The 18,967-nt window shown below is 40.7% G+C and overlaps 1 protein-coding gene across 1 annotated transcript; it reads left to right on the forward strand.

Annotated features, from left to right (window-relative positions):
- The first annotated feature begins 999 nt into the window (after positions 1-999).
- On the forward strand, positions 1,000-18,289 carry LOC124265897 (carbohydrate sulfotransferase 5-like). Its single transcript, XM_046700749.1, has 4 exons — positions 1,000-1,073; positions 15,603-15,673; positions 16,577-16,769; positions 17,470-18,289. The coding sequence occupies exons 1-4, from the start codon at positions 1,000-1,002 to the stop codon at positions 18,287-18,289; spliced, it is 1,158 nt and encodes a 385-aa protein (XP_046556705.1).
- Positions 18,290-18,967: the final 678 nt, after the last annotated feature.

An 18,967-nucleotide genomic window follows, 5' to 3' on the forward strand; every position in this document is an offset into this window, starting at 1 on the left:
CCTTAAACAATAGAACCATGACAACAACACCGGAAGTAGGGTATACGTTGGAGATTGAACGGGGTGAAGATTGGAGGGATATAAACATGTTTTACTGCTGATGTTGCCAAGTCTATGAATAACCGTTTTAATTTGGGGAAAGCAATGTGTTACTAGTTAATACATCAAACGTTGTGGCAGAATTGTTTGAACGTAACAGGGTCAAGTCTGGTGGTCGGTCCATCGCCGTTTGCAGCTAAACTTTGAAAGGATTCGTTTGTTCACATAGAGGAACTGTTACGTTAATAACAAGAAGGTATTCTTGCAAGTTAGGTAATGTTATATTGACATCGTTATTCTTATTTTCATATTTTCAGTATGTTATATCCTTCAGAAATAATAATTAACCTGAATGAATGTCGTATTAACTACGTGAGTGAATGAGTTTGTTTTAAGCATATTTTATTCATTCAAGAAAAGGATTGGGCTCAAGTTATCCAAGTTAGAGCCCTCTCCAGATTATTACACAATTCATCTTACAACAAAGTACACAAGTGACAGACAAAGGGTAGGATGTACAACAGAAGTTAACTGAGAAAGTGTTTTGTGTGAGAGATATAGATATGTACATATTTAAAAACATTCTGGTTTTCAGTGATTGGGAGACCTGCATTGCCATGTAAGATAAGATTAATATCAATCAGTGAATGAGTTTAGTTTGATGTTGTTTTGCCCGATGTATCATACAGTATTAGATATATCATAACGTATTAATTTGATGTGGGAGACGTTCTGAAGTGCTGCAGGTCCATATGTTTACCAGGAGCAACGGTATGAAGCTAAAAGCTAAGGATTCTAACCTTGGCGAATCTGGTCCAGTGCATCCAATGACGTGTAAGGGACGCAACTCTGCGTGGGAAATAGGTTAGATATTCTTGGCATCCCATATCACTGTTTGTAATTTACATTGTCAGTAACAATGCGCTCATGCTATTTTTTGAGAAGTGTATGTTCGTGACCATGAGTCTCGGACAAGCACCACCAGTAGCAACGATACAATTTGAGTGCACGATGATTTCTGAGCCTCCCGCAGCGTAGGCGTTAATGTGTGAGTATATGTGCATATGTGCGCTTAACGTGAAACGTATATGACGGAGACACTATATGGGGCAGATTCGGTCAAACAATTGTACATTGCACGTGCGATTTTATTTAGTTTTAATTTGCTTTTGAATAGTTAACATAAACAACACAGTGTCATTGTTCATTACATATCTCATCGAGTGCTTTCCTTTAGCGATGATACACGCCGAAGACCCGGGCTCGAATCCCCTCATGGGTACAATGTGTGAAGCCCATTTCTGGTGTCCCCCGCCGTGATGTTGCTGGAATATTGCTAAAAGCGGCGTAAAACCAAACTCAGTCAGTTTAGCGATGATACCTTGCCCCGCGGTGGCAGTGACCCGTCACAAACACATGCAAATACAGGTCAAGTTTCACCTGAATAGCAGGGGAACATATGGTATATGTCAGAATAGGGAAGTGCATGATTTGAACATCATGTTGGTGTCATAAAACAGCAGAATCAAGAGCGTATTGAAATTGGTGGTGGAATCATGATTGTTTATTATATATGGTCGTTTTGTTTGTCAGTGTTGTTTTGTTCTGAGAGCTACAGCCTGCACAATGTGTTACATACCCTATTTATTAAGGCGATGTTCGCATGGGCTCGGTTAATACGTTGTATATGCGTCAAGCTGATATCAACCTTGACGTACGACCAAGTGGACAAATAGTGGCAGTATTAACTGGGTATATTACCTTTACTGCAGCCTCCTTGTGTGATTAATGTCCTTAGGGAACTCCGTAAACATCTTTGTCCTTAGTAGTTTTTGAGACAGCGGGAGATACAGCGTACAATGTAGATTTAAAAATACTGATTGACACGAATAACGGCACACAAGAAAGTACAAGTGTTCCTTTATTTATTTCGAGATTTCCACCCACTGCGCAGTACAAAGCACGCGAAGAAAACTGGACACTGATATTGGAACACTTGTACTTCTATGTGTTCCAAAAAAGTACAAACGTTCCTTTATATATTTCCAGATTATCACCCACTGTGCAGTAGAAAACGCGTAGAAACGTGGACAATGATATAGGAACACCTGTACTACCACATGTTCCAAGCAAGTACAAGTGTTCCTTTATTTATTTCTAGATGTTCACCCACAGTGCAGTAGAAAGCGAGAAGAAACGTTGACAATTATATGGGAACATTTGCACTGCCATGTGTTCGCTTGTTCGTCCTCATCAATATGTAATTATTGCACATTTGTAAGCTCAGTTATATAAAGCCGTTACCGAAAGTGCCAGACTGATTACTTTCGCTGGAAGGTAGGTCATTGCAATAAAACATGGCAGCAGTGGCAGCATTTGAATACCAAGGAAACATCGTTACATGTAATAGATATGGAGCCGGCAGGTAGATACTTCAGTATCTGAAATGCATTGATCGAAATAATATTTAAACTCAACCAGTTGGGCAGGTGACCAATAAATGTTGCCTGCCCGTCTTGAACGTTGCCTGCCCGCTTTTATGACTCATAAATTGCATTTATCATTGTTTTAAATGTGAATTAATTCAGCAAATTAAAAACAACAAGTATGATTTTAAATACTCAGTCACATCCCCAGCCTGTGACATTTGAAAAGAGCCTGTTAAACTTGCAATTCCCCTTATCGGTTTACATCATCAAAATGATATATTTTCTGAAAAGTTTTGATAGCGAAAGTTTAGAGCGATACCCGAATCAAATATATCTTCATACTAAGCTTCCAAAAGGGAGGTATTTAAAAATATCAGCCAGACAATCGGGCTTGCGGAGACGTTTTTCAGGCAGCCCGACACGAAAGTTGCCAGCCTCGGGCAGGCGGGCAGGCCGTTATTTCGATCACTGCTGAAATGCGAATGGAAATGTATCATAATTTTAGAAATGTCAAATGCATGTCTGTATTATCAACCATATGCATTACGAGAGAGTATAAACTGAATTGTGTTTATTGTCTGTGTACGTGAACATCAATATGTATAGAATGTTGTGTTTATGTCTCAGCTGTTCATAATAAACGAATGGGTTTATTCTGTCTGCAGACCAAAGGTTGGGTGACGAGGAATTATAAGTATCCTTTGTAATGTTGGACGAAAAAAATATTATTACGTCATATCTGAAACTATGACCCTAGAATGAAAAGAGGCTACTTGTGGGAGATTTTGTTTCCTTTTGAGAAGCTTTCTTCCATGATGGCGGTTGCTAAGGATTGCCGCGATAGAATATGGATCTTGTTAAACCCTTAGCGGTGCATGATCAATCATATGATTTACTGTGCCTCAATCATGATTAAACCAGATGAAAATTGCTTCGATTTTGTGATTTATTTTCCTTCAGACATGTGCATAGTTCATATCAGTTGTATATATTTTCATATCAGCTATATTTAGAAGTAGTGATATCAGCGAGGACAGGGCTGGCATTCATGTAATATCCCGCCAGATATAACGGTACTGTACTAATTTTACCACAACGCCACCTGTGACGCCGCTTACCACATGCATGGGTTGATGAAGACAGTTTTACATCAGGCATCAATAGCCCATTTGAATGGTCACTTTAACATTTGCGGTTTATGGAAGCAGAAACGTAAGAGAAAACATCGAATCACTTACAGTCTGTTATATGTTTTTTTTCTATAATCTAAGGGGGCGAGTTTGAAGACGTTAACCAGTTTCTAAAACCTAGTGCAAGTCCGGGTTCAAACTGGTGCCCAGCACACTATGCTGGTCTTACGAGGTGAGTAAGATGATCAGGGGTCAGTTTCGGGGTTTGGTTGATTGTCGTCGTATCCCGGTGGCGTAAGGTGTTGTTCACACTATCAATCACTGATGTATGGGACATTACTCAATGGCTAAGTTTGGGTAATCAGGAGGGTAACTTTCGGATGGTAAAAGGTGATCGGGTTGTCAGGCTCGCCGACTTGGTTGAGACATGTCATCGTATCCCAGTTGCGTAGATCGATGCTCATGCCGTTGATCACTGGATTATCAGGTCCAGACTCGATTATTTACAGATTGCCATCATAGTGCTGGAATATTGCTGAGTGCGGCGTTAAACAACCAACCAACCAACTTTCGAATAGAGGGTGTTTTGCTGTGTCCTTATCAGAACACGTGTCAAAACCTGAGCGGGTTATGTCGAAGTTCATAAGATAATGTGTAACCGTAGCAAGGCAGACTAGTGGTCGTAGGCTGATCAACAATCGGTTTCATGGAAGTACGCACGGCTAATTCACAAAGACCTTTAACAGTCCTTTACTAGTAGCACAAACAACCATTGTGACCTTGGAATTCAGAGATTACGTATAGAGACAAGTTCTATTCAGGCTTCCTTCTGGTCTCTTATCGAGAACGATTTCTTCTTTCTAATTTTGCTTTTTGAAAGCGTACACAGCCTACATTGTGTAAATGCACTATTGATAGTGTTGATAGTGACGATTTTTCAGGACTGATTTTGTGACGTTGGGTTTTCACAATATTAAAGTCACAGGTGTTAATCGAGTTGATATTGTCCGATGCCAAGTGACGAAAGTTTTAAACGTGTTCCACTTCATGAAACTCACAACCGAGGGTATGCCACTGATTCACCAGGGATCATATTAAGGGCGAATCTTTAATTCGAACGCTGAACCATCGGATCATGGCACTTGAAAGGGACGCAACTCTTTATGGTGAGATGATATTTTTTGCTGGTTTCATTTTGTTTTCAGGACAGTCTATTAAATATCCTAGGGATGATTGCCCTCGTTTAAATAAAAACGGTTACTACCGCCTCCTCCTTGACCACATCGTTCACCCCCTCTTATATATTTTATAACAACCTACAATTGGTTGGGGGCACCAGTATCGAACTTACGCCCTTCTTTGAAATCATTGTGTGGCATGGCTATAATAGCAGAGTTACATAAAACAATATACAGGAGAAACAGGGAATTATGGGGGATATTACTCAAGTGTTTGGATGAATAGTGCCACACTTAACTCATTGTCATGTTTCGCTTCAGGTTTCTATGGAATCCTAGAAGGGACATTGTCGCTATGTCGCATTGTCACGTTGTTGTCCTTGGTTGATTGTAAAATATTGTTCGAAGCATGACAATTATCGCACTTTCGTTAATTTTCACACTTTTTGCTTGTTTGTGTTAGTGCGACAAAGCATATCCTTTCTAGGATTCCATACTATTCCGTCCGGCTGTTGGTTGATCGGAAAGCTCGGCGAGTCCATTGCTCGTGTGTTATGCTCATGTTCAAGTGTTAGCAGCACTTAGATACCCTTCGTAAGGGAAATCATTAGAGTCTATCCCTAGTTGGGAAAAAGGACATATACATGTCAACCGGGCTGAAGATATCTTCAACATGAATGGCTTTCGGAGACTTGTACTTTAATGCCGATTGTCCCTGTGACTTCTGTAAGACAAGAAATTATTTTCCTCTTCAGACGAATCAAGCAACATTACATTAGGGAACATATAAAGGAAATAAATATTTTAGCTCATTAATTTTCCAGAAGACGACTAACTGAAATCTCTTTACCTCAAGGAAGCACGGGCGACGTACACGTACAGTTTTACATACTTCCAGGCTGTGTCGGTGTGCTAACGTGAACGGGGAGCGTTGAGCGGATTAAGTCTGCGGGTCTCCGTTAATGAACACGGAAATAATAACCTTAAGCAGGAAGCATAATAAAACAACTTCAGCTTATTATTACAAATGTTTTTCCTTTAATGCCATGGAAATGTCTTCATGTTTGGATTATTAATAGGGAAGTAATAGTATTTTTTCTGTTTATTACATCAATACCAGACTAAATTGTTTACCTCAGTAGGATTATTATGATTGTTTTGCCATTTGTATTTTTAGTTTGTTACTTTTGTGTATTCGGGGACCCGAATGGCTCAGTGGTCAAAGGTACAGCAATTGCAAAGCGTAGTTGCCTTCCATGTTCGTGTCAGAATCCGGTGATCTTGAATAATTCCATTTCGTTATGATCCTTGACTTGTCTGCACCCAGTGCTTGTTCACTGATTTCACCGAAATGCTAATGTTTCACTAACAGTCTGCATCATTTTAAATTTTCCTTACACAATGAGCTTGATAAGTAATATCTAAAATATTGATCGCAACGGCGACTGACCTCGCATACCCAGCTGTGCATATTGTGAAACTACAAATCGGCAGTAAATAATCAGTTTCGGACTGATGGATATCGGAAGTGTCAAGTGCGAGATATCGGTTGAAACAGGTGTTAGGTGCGTACTGCATGTCGACTCAGTATTTTTTAAACATATGTCTCGCGTGATTTGCATGTTGATTGAGTTTGAAGTGAGTGAGTATGGTTTTACGCCGCTTTTAGTAATATTCCAGCAACGGCGGGGGACACTAGAAATGGGCTTCTCATATTGTACCCATGTGGGGAATCGAACCCGGGCCTTCGGCGTGACGAGCGGACGCTTTAAACATTAGGCTACCCCCACCGCCCCAGATTGAGTGTGAACGCAAGTCAGGAAAGCGTCGCATGTCGACTCGGTGTAAACAGGTCCCAGGTAAGGATCGCATGTCGACTCAATGTAAACAGGTCCCAGGTAAGAGTCGCATGTCGACTCAATGTAAACAGTCCCAGGTAAGAGTCGCATGTCGATTCAGTGTAAACAGTCCCAGGTAAGAGTCGCATGTCGACTCGGTGTAAACAGGTCCCAGGTAAGGATCGCATGTCGACTCAATGTAAACAGGTCCCAGGTAAGAGTCGCATGTCGACTCGGTGTAAACAGGTCCCAGATAAGGATCGCATGTCGACTCAGTGTAAACAGGTCCCAGGTAAGAGTCGCATGTCGACTCGGTGTAAACAGGTCCCAGGTAGGTATGTCGACTCGTAAACAGTCGACTCGCAATGTCGACTAAACAGGTCCCAGGTAAGAGTCGCATGTCGACTCAGTGTAAACAGGTCCCAGGTAAGAGTCGCATGTCGACTCAGTTTAAACAGGTCCCAGGTAAGAGTCGCATGTCGACTCAATGTAAACAGGTCCCAGGTAAGAGTCGCATGTCGACTCAATTAGTGTAAACAGGTCCCAGGTAAGATCGCATGTCGATTCAGTGTTAACAGGTCCCAGGTAAGAGTCGCATGTCAACTCCGTGTAAACAGGTCCTATGTAAAGTCACATGGCATGTAAAAATGCTAGGTTTAATCACTGACCTAACGACAATGAGTATCCCGTGGAAGGGTTCATATCACGCTTTACAAATTAATAAATATTCATACGAACATGTATGAATACTTCTTTAGCGTCCTTAGTGCGTCGGGCTGTCCTGGTGGTTAATCATAAAACGTTCGTTCATCACGCCGAGGACCTGAGTTTGTATCCGTTATGAATGGGTACATTGTTTAAAAGCGCGTTTGTTGCTGTCGTCCGCCGTGAAATGGGACCCGTGAAGATCCTGAAACAAAGAATGTTTGTCGTAAGAGGCAACTGGTCAGGCTCGCTGACTCGCTCACTGAATTGTCTAGATCGATGCTGATGTTGTTGATCACTGGATTATCTGGTCTAAACTCGATTATTTACAGGCCGCAGTATAGCTGGAATATTGCTGAGTGTGGCGTTAAACAATAAACAAACCTCGCTTGAGACTAGCTGAAGTGATGTAAAACAGAAATCACTTTCATTGCACTGACTGACTGACTGAGTTTAGTTTTACGCCGCTTTTAGCAATATTCCAGCAATATCACGGCGGGGGACACCAGAAATGGGCTTAACACATTGTGCCCATGTGGGGAATAGAACCCGGGTCTTCGGCGCGACGAGCCAACGCTTTAACCACTAGGCTACCCCACCGCCCACTTTCATTGCACATTTCAGTAAGTAACACATGTATAAAATGGGGCACACTGTCACTTAAAGTGACTCATGACGAAAGGTTCTGAAAAGTTAGTTTAAAATAGCGGATATGTAGTATTGGTGTAAATTCACTTTAAAATAAACCCGTTTAGTGAAACATACAGAGGATCAACCTAATGTTTCAGGGAAGTCAGAAAGGACGCAAGTCTCAGACTATTTTAAGTTTAGTAACACAACCTAGTGGGAGTATTCCTTGTCAAACCGATGACCACAGGGGATCCAGAGCTCAAATCCACAATCCTTCAGGGATCGTCAGGGAATCAATTCTACATTAACGCTATCCAAAACCAATCTGAATAGTTGCCAAACTGACGCACACCGGGTCCTAATGTCCATTAATGTCAAAATACCCCTCATTGAGGTTTAAGTGTACGGGAACATCGCCCTATATGATATCCCGTCGTATCCAACTATGTCATACATTGTAACTGAGGTTTATGTACTAAAGATTGTCGTTTCAGCTTCAAAGATGAATTAGGTCCACGGCTAATGGAAAGTGTATTCAATTATAACAAGGATATGATCATATATCTAATTATTGACTAACCACTATTTGGCTATTGTTCCCGACCTCTCTGACCGCAATTCTGTACTGTTATGGGGCATCGTTTTGACAGTTAACGGCAATATCACCAAGAATGCACAACACACATTCGACCCATATGGAAGCGAACCAAGGGTTTTGACATGTTTAAACTCACGTTACCCCGCTGATTCCTGATATTCTGAACGCATCAGTTGTTGGAGTCAACACAAAAGAAACACATGAAAGTATTGATTTGTAAATATATGAAGACATGATAAATGTATTTGCACCGTCTATTACTCAGCTTAATTACGATACACTGGCAAACGGAATTCGTGATTATATTCATATGCGGAAATCGTTTTCAAAATGATGCATGTGATGGGGTTTCTAAATGAGCCGGTGATCGATTTCTTCTTCTACACGTTTCTTTCGAAATGAAAAGAATACACGCAATGCTTTGAATATTCGTTTGAATATCATTGGAGAGCGTTGTAAATTCTGCGGACTTAAACGATCTGAAACTATTTAACGCGAACGCCGAACAATAATTTGTGTCCGTTAACCGCCGACAGAGATTCCATTGGACGCAAAGTGTACAAACGTCGGTAAAAGACATATGAAAGGACCGCTTTAATTAAGCCATGACACAAGGTGTTCAAGTGTAGTCTTGGTTAAAAGTAGTGTCTTATGTCACTGAGTGTCAAACCCGCGAAAACCCGGGTTAGAATTGGTCTTCAACAACCCATGCTTGTCCTAAGAGGCAGCTAACGGGATCGGGTGGTCAGGCTCGCTGACTTGGATAACACTTGTCATCGTATCCCAGTTGCGTAGATCGATGCCCATGCTGTTGATCACTGGATTGTCTGGTTCAAACTCGATTACTTGCAGACCACCGCCATATGCATATAGCTGGAATACTGCTGATAACAGCGTAAAACCACGAAAACCAACCAACCAAACAAACACTGCCATATAGCTGGAATACTGCTAATTGCAGCGTTAAACCACGAAAACCAACCAACCAAACAAACACTGCCATATAGCTGGAATACTGCTAATTGCAGCGTTAAACCACGAAAACCAACCAACCAACCAAACACTGCCATATAGCTGGAATACTGCTAATTGCAGCGTTAAACCACGAAAACCAACCAACCAACCAAACACTGCCATATAGCTGGAATACTGCTAATTGCAGCGTTAAACCACGAAAACCAACCAACCAAACAAACACTGCCATATAGCTGGAATACTGCTAATTGCAGCGTAAAACCACGAAAACCAACCAACCAAAACAAACACTGCCATATAGCTGGAATACTGCTAATTGCAGCGTAAAACCACGAAAACCAACCAACCAAACAAACACTGCCATATAGCTGGAATACTGCTAATTGCAGCGTTAAAACCACGAAAACCAACAAACCAAACAAACACTGCCATATAGCTGGAATACTGCTAATTGCAGCGTAAAACCACGAAAACCAACCAAACCAACAAACCTGCCATATGGCTGGACACTGCCAACCACCAACTGCCATATAGCTGGAATACTGCTAATTGCAGCGTAAAACCACGAAAACCAACCAACCAAACCAAACACTGCCATATAGCTGGAATACTGCTAATTGCAGCGTTAAACCACGAAAACCAACCAAAAACCATCCAAACACTGCCATATAGCTGGAATACTGCTAATTGCAGCGTAAAACCACGAAAACCAACAAACCAAACCAAACACTGCCATATAGCTGGAATACTGCTAATTGCAGCGTAAAACCACGAAAAACCAACCAAACCAAACAAACACTGCCATATAGCTGGAATACTGCTAATTGCAGCGTTAAACCACGAAACCAACCAAACCAAACAAACACTGCCATATAGCTGGAATACTGCTAATTGCAGCGTTAAACCACGAAAACCAACCAACCAAACAAACACTGCCATATAGCTGGAATACTGCTAATTGCAGCGTAAAACCACGAAAACCAACCAACCAAACAAACACTGCCATATAGCTGGAATACTGCTAATTGCAGCGTTAAACCACGAAAACCAACCAACCAAACAAACACTGCCATATAGCTGGAATACTGCTAATTGCAGCGTTAAACCCAACGAAATATAGCTGGAATACCAACCAAACCACAAACAACCAACCACAAACACTGCCATATAGCTGGAATACTGCTAATTGCAGCGTTAAACCACGAAAACCAACCAACCAACCAAACACTGCCATATGGCTGGAATACTGCTAATTGCAGCGTTAAACCAACGAAACCATATAGCTGGAATACTGCTAGCAATAAAACCACCACTGCCATATAATACTGGCGCGTACCACGAAACCAATTGCAAACAAACACTACCATAAACCACGAAAAAACCAACCAACCAACATCAAACAAACACTGCCGGCTTTTACAAACACTGCCATATAGGGCAATATAACGGAACATCAGAAATTGGCTTCACACATTGTACCCATGTGGGGAATCGAACCCGGGCTTTTGGCGTGACGAGGGAACGCTTTAATCACTAGGCTACCCCACCGCCCGCGAAACATGTAGTGTATCCTGTTACCGCCTCTTACTTCGTTGTATCGGATTGTTGGCAAGAAATATAAAAACTTCGTACCAATTGTCAGCACATTCCGCTACACCTTTTCATTATGTTAGAACCCTTGAAATAAACATTTGGGTTTCCACTTGACCCACACATGACACATGAGGTTTGAAAGGGAAGGTAACAACGCTGCTACAAGGGTTATCGATCTCCTGGCAATTAGTGTCAGCTGTCACAAGACAATGCTAATAATATCTTTGATAGTTTTTAAGTGATTCATAAAGATAGGAGGGTAACGTTTCTTTTGGCGTCTAGTGTAGGGATGAGTTTTGGAAACATATTTACATATATGAGGGGTGGCGGAACCGTTCTGGGTCCAGCTGTCATGGACTGCGTTGGCGTGGTTTGCTGTTGAGTATTTTTTTAACATAATCCACAACGATAACGAGGTGTCTGAATCACCTTAATATAGAAAGCTTGCCCCTTGTGGTGTAAAATATTGCCATAGCAGAAATGACGTCAATTTCATTTGCATAATGATCGCCGGGCATTTCTTATTTTGGAAGAGGCTGAATTTGCCGGTGCCAAATCTACAGTGTGTTTCGGAAGTTCAAAGCCACGTCAAGCACTGGGTACCGATCGTGACGTACGTTACGATCTGTCGTTACTCTTTCGTTTATCATAGGCTTGCGAATGTCGTAGTGCTACGAACGTTTTGTGGATGACAAAATAACAAAATAACAGACTAAAGCCTTGTGCAAAGTGCTTTGTGTTGGTGGAATAACACACATTTAATGATCCAAAGGTTGTCCACAACGTTTAGCCTTTATGTACTCGTTTGTTGCCATTTAGATAACATTGCTTTTACTGATCTGACAATTCATTTGGGATACAAGACCTTATCAGGAGTCAGAAGCCTTGAAACCCATGGTGCTGAAACCTTGCAACTGTTGTATAGAGTTCATCGTCTCAGAATGATCTCAACGCATTGATGAAAGACATCGTACTGTATACAATGTAATAGGACTGTCGTCCATAATCATATGAAGTATGTTATCAGCATATTTATATTGGTGGCAATCGAAGGTCTCCTTGATCTGTGATCATAATCGAAGCAACGAGAAAACATCCGCAGCAACGAGAAAATACCCCAAATTTCAAGTTTTCAAGACAAACTTGAAGTGACGAGAAAATACTAGAAATGTTGAAACAATTATCCAAGCAACGAGAAAATAATTGCAATTTCAAGGGGTTTTAGGGTAAAGAATGATGAAGTAACGAGAAATACTCGAAGCAACGAGAAAATAACTGACATTTGAAGGGTTTTTCTTCAAGAAACATGAAGCAACGAGAAAATACTTGAGAAAAGAATCGAAACAACGATACATTCCGCTGAAACAAAATTATGCTACAATTGAGGTAGCATCAGGCTTTCGTAATAATCAGCTGCTAGATGTACTGACCTTACAAATATATATTGTTATACTAGTACTTCTGATGCCCAGTGCATTACACTTATAACAGAAACAACGGCGTCTCGTGTTTAGAGAATCACATAAGTTGATTAATTTCGCAATATTTCTGAAACAATCTTGTCAACTCTCTTGACAGTCACATCGGTTTGTTATGAATATAAGTTTGAAATGATATCAACTACATTTCGAAGAAATACAATTTACGGACTCAAGCAATTCCACCAGACCCGTTCGAGTAAGTTTAGGTTTACGCAGGTCGGTGTTATATAATACATCGAATAAAAACTTCGACATATCCGTAGCTAAATAAAGGGTGATTAAGTGGCAGGGTATTAAGACATACACATACACACGTGGAATGGGCTAAAGGATACGCCCACCTTTCTGCGAACACCCGGTGTCATCGCTGTTAAATATTGATTAATCAACAGTTACAGTCCGTTTGACTTCATTTGAGACCGATGAATTGCTCACTAACACAAAATCTAATAAATGCAACAAATTCAAACCTTGCACAGTCACATGAAATCGAAAGACCAACTCTGATGATTTGTGTCATAATTTTGGACACCCGAATAAAAAAGTTCTTTAACTAACGATCATTATTTTGTTGTCACTTTTCGCTATTTCTTACGAGGGAGGACCACCTGCTGGTAGAACAGCCAGGTGTCCGAGTTGTTCGTGTGAAATTGAAATTTCACTGCACACGTTTGTTGATTACCTGGCTGTTCTACCAGCAAGTGGTTCTCCCTCGTAAGAAATAGCGAAAAGTGACAACAAAATAATGATCGAAAAGTGACAACAAAATAATGTGACATGTGCAAGGTTTGAATTTGTTGCATATATTAGATTTTGTGTTACTGAGCGATTCATCGGTCTCAAATGAAGTCAAATGGATTATACTTAAAGGTCACATGCAACGTAAAACACAACTTTGCAGATTCTGATACCTTTCGGTATGGACTTACCGAAACAAGTCATCAAAAGTGCAAATTCAACTTATAAAGTTGAAAAATAACGCGATGAAAAACCCGCGCGAAATCGTAGTTCAAACGATTCACTAATTTTCCCCCAGCGCTTGGGGCAATTCAAGTGGTTTCAATTGCTGGGCTGCGCTCATAGCACGTGCGCAGTGAAATAGGTTCACGCAGCTTGGAAGCGGGTTGTCCGGTGAATCTTCGGTAAAGGCTTTGGTGTGAGCTATTTTTCTAATGTTTTGTTGATATTTCACAGGCGCGAGCTTTTTATATGTTATGACAGTAGATTAACTGTTTATATAATTTCATTTGTCTATTTCACCACACGTTCTTCTTACCGAGTCACTTTCTCAGTTGGATACTTAAAAGCAATGTCATTATTTAGCGTTGACAGAATTTCTAACTGTGATATAGATATGTCGTTGTCACAGACAAAACTCAATGTCTGTTTAATTGACACCTATGTGTCTGCCTGCCTGTCTGCTAATGACCATATTCAATACACAACTGCGACAACTGACCACATGCAATTTGAACTTAACACCAATCAGGCTATACACCATAAACAAAATGCATTGATTTATGTCCCGAATTCGGTCTCTGTCACATTATGTAATTACACAGACAGGCAGGTGTGATACTTGTACACATGACATGTTATGATGTCTGTTATACACAAAAAATGAGCATGTATTTACAAAACCCAACATCTCTATATATACACACACAATGAGCCGTGAGGGCATCTGCAAATGAACCAGCCGTTACACTTGAGTGCACACCCACCCGCTCTGACTGGGTTCGGTATCCCGGCTGCTTCGTTTCTTGGGAAGTAAACCCAAGTACACATATTTGCACTTTTGATTTGCGATTGTACGCTTATAATTTTGTTTATATGTTTTTTCATAACCAGCAATGTATATTATATGTCATGAATAAGTGATAATTGTGTTTTAATTATGTTTGATTTTTTGGTTGCATGTGACCTTTAAGATCCTGATTCCTACATTCGACTGCTGTAGCAGAGACTGCTTTTGAATGTGAAATGTGTGTTGTCGCTATTATTTGTGAACATGGATTAAGAATGACGTGCATGCACGTGTGTGTGGCGAATGGCGTTTCTATCGCCCGAGCCCACAGAGACACCATGCTGCAGTTTAACAGACTCACTCCATTATATTGACACCGAGCTACCATCTTTTTACGTGAATTCTACATGTAATCCGCTTTGTGGAATAATGTGCTTTTCACAGTGAGTAAACAGCATCAGTCGTGACATTGCCTTGCTGCAGATTCTCAACACCGGAGTGTGGCCCTGATCTACTTTCTCTCTCTGTAGGGACATTGTAAGACTGGGACACTGGGTGACAGAACATTCAGGTAGGCCCTGTGTGCATCTATTAATCGTTCAATTTATGTTGTTTATTTTTTTTACTCTTCTAGGTTTTTTTCCCTTGCCATGATCTCTCTTTTCTTTGTCACTCTTCAAGACTTTATATCTAGCATTAGGGAGTGAGTGAGTTTAGTTTTATTCGGCGTGACGAGCAAACGCTTTAACCACTAGGCTACCCCACCGCCTCGCAGCATTAGGACGCGTACATGTGCATTCAACGTCCTTCGGGATCTGAATTTGATGTTGGTCCCAAAAAGCCTGTGCACATGATTGTTGTAAAAGGCGTCAAAACCGATCGGAAGGTCAGGTTCGGTGATTTACCTCACATACTAAATACAACCGTACATTCTCTTTCCAAACATATAGGACGTTCATTTTTTGAATGCACAAGGCATGCATATTTACGTACATTTTGGCATTCTCATTCAAAATACATTGCACATTGACGTTCAAAATACATTGCACATTCGCGTTTAAAATACTATTGGACACTCATATTCGAATAAACGATTCCAAACGGATACATTGTGTACTTGTGTGTAGAGCTGGACTTGCAAGAAGCTGTTTTAGCATTGTGTGAGTATGTGAGTAGGAATGTCAATATACCAACTCGTCCTCCCAGCAGGCCAGCTCTCAATAAATGTTCACTGACACTGATTCGTTCACTTTTTTCAGGATGCTGCAGTACCGCCGGCCCCTGCCACTGCTGGTGAGCCTGTTGCTTGTTGGATTGCTGTTGTACTGTGGTATGTAACGAATGAAGACGGCAATATTTTCAGTTTTAATTGTTCTTAAGATAAAGTTTTAATAATTATAACTAATAGAACAAAAATAATAGCAAACGGTCCCAATCATCGATGTGACCTATCGTAATTCTATAGTTTATTACAGGTTTACGAGTGTTGTAGCACTACGAACTATCGTAACTTCATAGTTTATAATAGGCGTACGAATGTCGTTGCACTAGGACCTATCGTAACTTTATAGTTTATAACAGGCGTAGGAATGCCGTAACTCTACGACCTATCGTAACTCCTCAGTTTATCATAGGCTTACGAACGCTTTGTGGATCGGGAGACACCTCAAACCTACATCTACTCGTTTGCAATCCTGGATCCGATCGTGTCGCAAAAGGATCATGATTAGTCGCGGTCGTTTTGAAATCCGGGTTCAACGTTTTTAAGTCGATCGGATATCGACACGATCACTTTCATCTGTGTGCTTGTTCGGAGTTTGTGAGCTTAGTTTTACGCCGCTTCTAGCAGTATTGCAGCAAAATCACGGCGAGGGACATGCATCACACGCTTGTTCCGAATTACATGTGACTATGATATGTATTTATCTAATACACTAATCAGTTGTTGCATACTTTTAGTGGCAAATGTGTAAGAAATCCCGAGCAAATTTAAAATAAACGTTTAATACATTGAATTTGTCCTAGCTCCCGTATGTGTTCATATCAAAATATCAACTTAACGAAAACATATTAAAGTGTTAATGTAACTATTGCCTTACGATGGGGATCGATTATAAAGGTAATCAAGAGAGCGTGGAAAGGTAACGCAATGTATATTTAATCTTAATATGTTTAATAATCCTACGTCGTAATAATCCTACGACATGCAATCTCATCCAGTTCCTTGTTGCAGCAAACAATCTCTACAGAAGACTAAACCATCACACAGCCTCTAGTGTCATCATCCTCACGTACATGCGCAGTGGGTCTACATTTGCCGGAAGTTTGTTTGAGGCTAGCCCGGATGTTTTCTATGAGTTTGAGTCACTTAAAGGCATCTACGACTCGGAAAGTAAAGAAATGAAATTTCTCGAAGTTCCAACACGGCAAGTATTAGCATTTAGTAATAATCAAATCTGTTAATTAAACTGATGTGTTGTTTATTGATGCTGACTTGTTTTACGCAGCTTCGGGAACATTCCAACGATTTTGGTATTTTGGAGTGGATATTGCTTAGTATGGCGTTAAACAACAAGCTTGAAGTGAAATGAAACCCCGCTTTTGTGTAACTAACAAACACGGGTACTGCGCTGACAAATCGAGAGTGAGTGAGTGAGTTTGGTTTTACGACGCTTTTAGCAATATTCCAGCAATATCACGACGAGGACACCAGAAATGAGCCTCAGTCATTGTAGCCATTTGGGGAATCGAACCCGGGTAATCAGCGTGACGAGCGAACGCTTTAACCACTAGTCTACTCAACCGTTGAGGAAACCAACAATAGACCTCAGGCAATATGTAAGCAAACAAGGGCCATTTGCACCATTGTTCCACCAATATATTCCATTGAGAAGGGATTTACGTCGCTTATTCAGTATTCAGCATTGTCGCACTATACCACTGACTTATAATATAGGATTACTATCCGCAAATCCTGAAACGATTGAAGGGGAACAACTACGTAACTCAACTGTAGCTGCTGCATCTGTCGTCTACTCCACTCAGGTTAGTTTTAACATGACTTCAACCCTTTGTAGTTGATATTATAAACTCTTGTACTTTGAACAACTCTTGTATGTATTTCAGGTTGAAACGAGATTATATAAGCGAAGTGTCGGACATCATCAGGTCAAAGCTCGAATGTCGATTAACTGACCTAGATATGGAATCATTAACCCATTATCATCTGAAACATAGTCGAGATACAAAGCGTTATTTCGACTGCATCGAGCCCCACCGAACCAACGCTACAAAGGTGGAAATATACCGATGCTTACATCTCATACAAAAACCCTGCTCAGCCTCAAAAGTGCGCGTTGTCAAGGAAATCCGTCTACCAATAGAAGCCATGGATACTATCCTCGGAGCTAGCCAATCAGTTAAGATGATCCATCTGTTTCGTGACCCTCGAGCTGCTATTCGCTCACAAATGATGTACGGAAATAGTCCATCGCCGAAAGTGTATCCTTACGCCAAAAAGACGTGTAAAGATGTTTTGAAAGATATTAAAATTAGAGAACAGCTGGAAATGAAGTATCCAGGTAGGATAAAGCTTGTATTTTATGAAGACCTGGCAAAGGAACCCCTTCGCGTCACCAAAGAGCTGTATGCATTTGCAGGACTACATTTTACTGCGGAGGTGGAAGAATACGTGAAAAGTATCACTTCCGGAAAGATAAATACATCGTGTCTGCTATGTATTTACAAGTCTAATTCGGTGTACGAATCGCTAAAATGGCGGAAAGGTATCAACTATCTCACAGCTACTCTGATAGATAGTTTGTGTGGTGCAGTGTACAAAGAACTTGGGTATCTTCCCCTGAAGTCAGAGAGACAACTCAGGGATACAACTCAGTCGTTAAGGAAAACAGGTAACCGTGGAATTTTAGTACTGCCCAAAAAATAAAATCATATACCATATCTTCTCTCGCCTGAGAATTGTTTGATTTTCGGTGATCGATTCATACAATTTTGACAGCTATTTTTGTCACGGAAATTGTTTTTGGGTATAGTTAATACTGGGTATCCTATATTTGGCTGGAAAATTTACTTTTTAATGCAACAACGCTATAATTTTTATCAATAACACACAAAAAGTAAGAAACAAACCGAAGAAATACCGATATGCCATTGAACCGACTGCACCACTCACGCACTCATTCATTCATTCACTCACACCACCCATCCATCCACCTACACACCCACTGACTCACTCATCTTTTTTATTATTATTATTATTATTATTATTATTATTATATTATATAGCGCATATATCCACGCACTAGTGCATATCAAGGCGCTGGTATTTTGCCCTCGATCATTGGTATTTTCAATCTCGATCGGCACTTCGCATTATCAATCTCAACTCCACTGGGAAGTATACAACTCTTGCAGCCCCTTGGACAACGACTCACCGAGTTATTGTGGCTTTCTCATCCTTACGAGGTACCCATTCACAGCTGGGTGGACTGGGGCACATAGTCACAGTACTTTGTCCATGTTCACTGCACGTTGCTGTACCTGCAACTGGGTGTTTGCACGTATTCATGTGGCCACCATCTGGTCAATACCAACGGATTAGTGG

The sequence above is a fragment of the Haliotis rubra genome, unplaced genomic scaffold (assembly GCF_003918875.1).
Source record: "Haliotis rubra isolate DU_JTF1 unplaced genomic scaffold, ASM391887v1 Scf122, whole genome shotgun sequence".
In the NCBI taxonomy this organism is placed as follows: Eukaryota; Metazoa; Mollusca; class Gastropoda; order Lepetellida; family Haliotidae; genus Haliotis; species Haliotis rubra.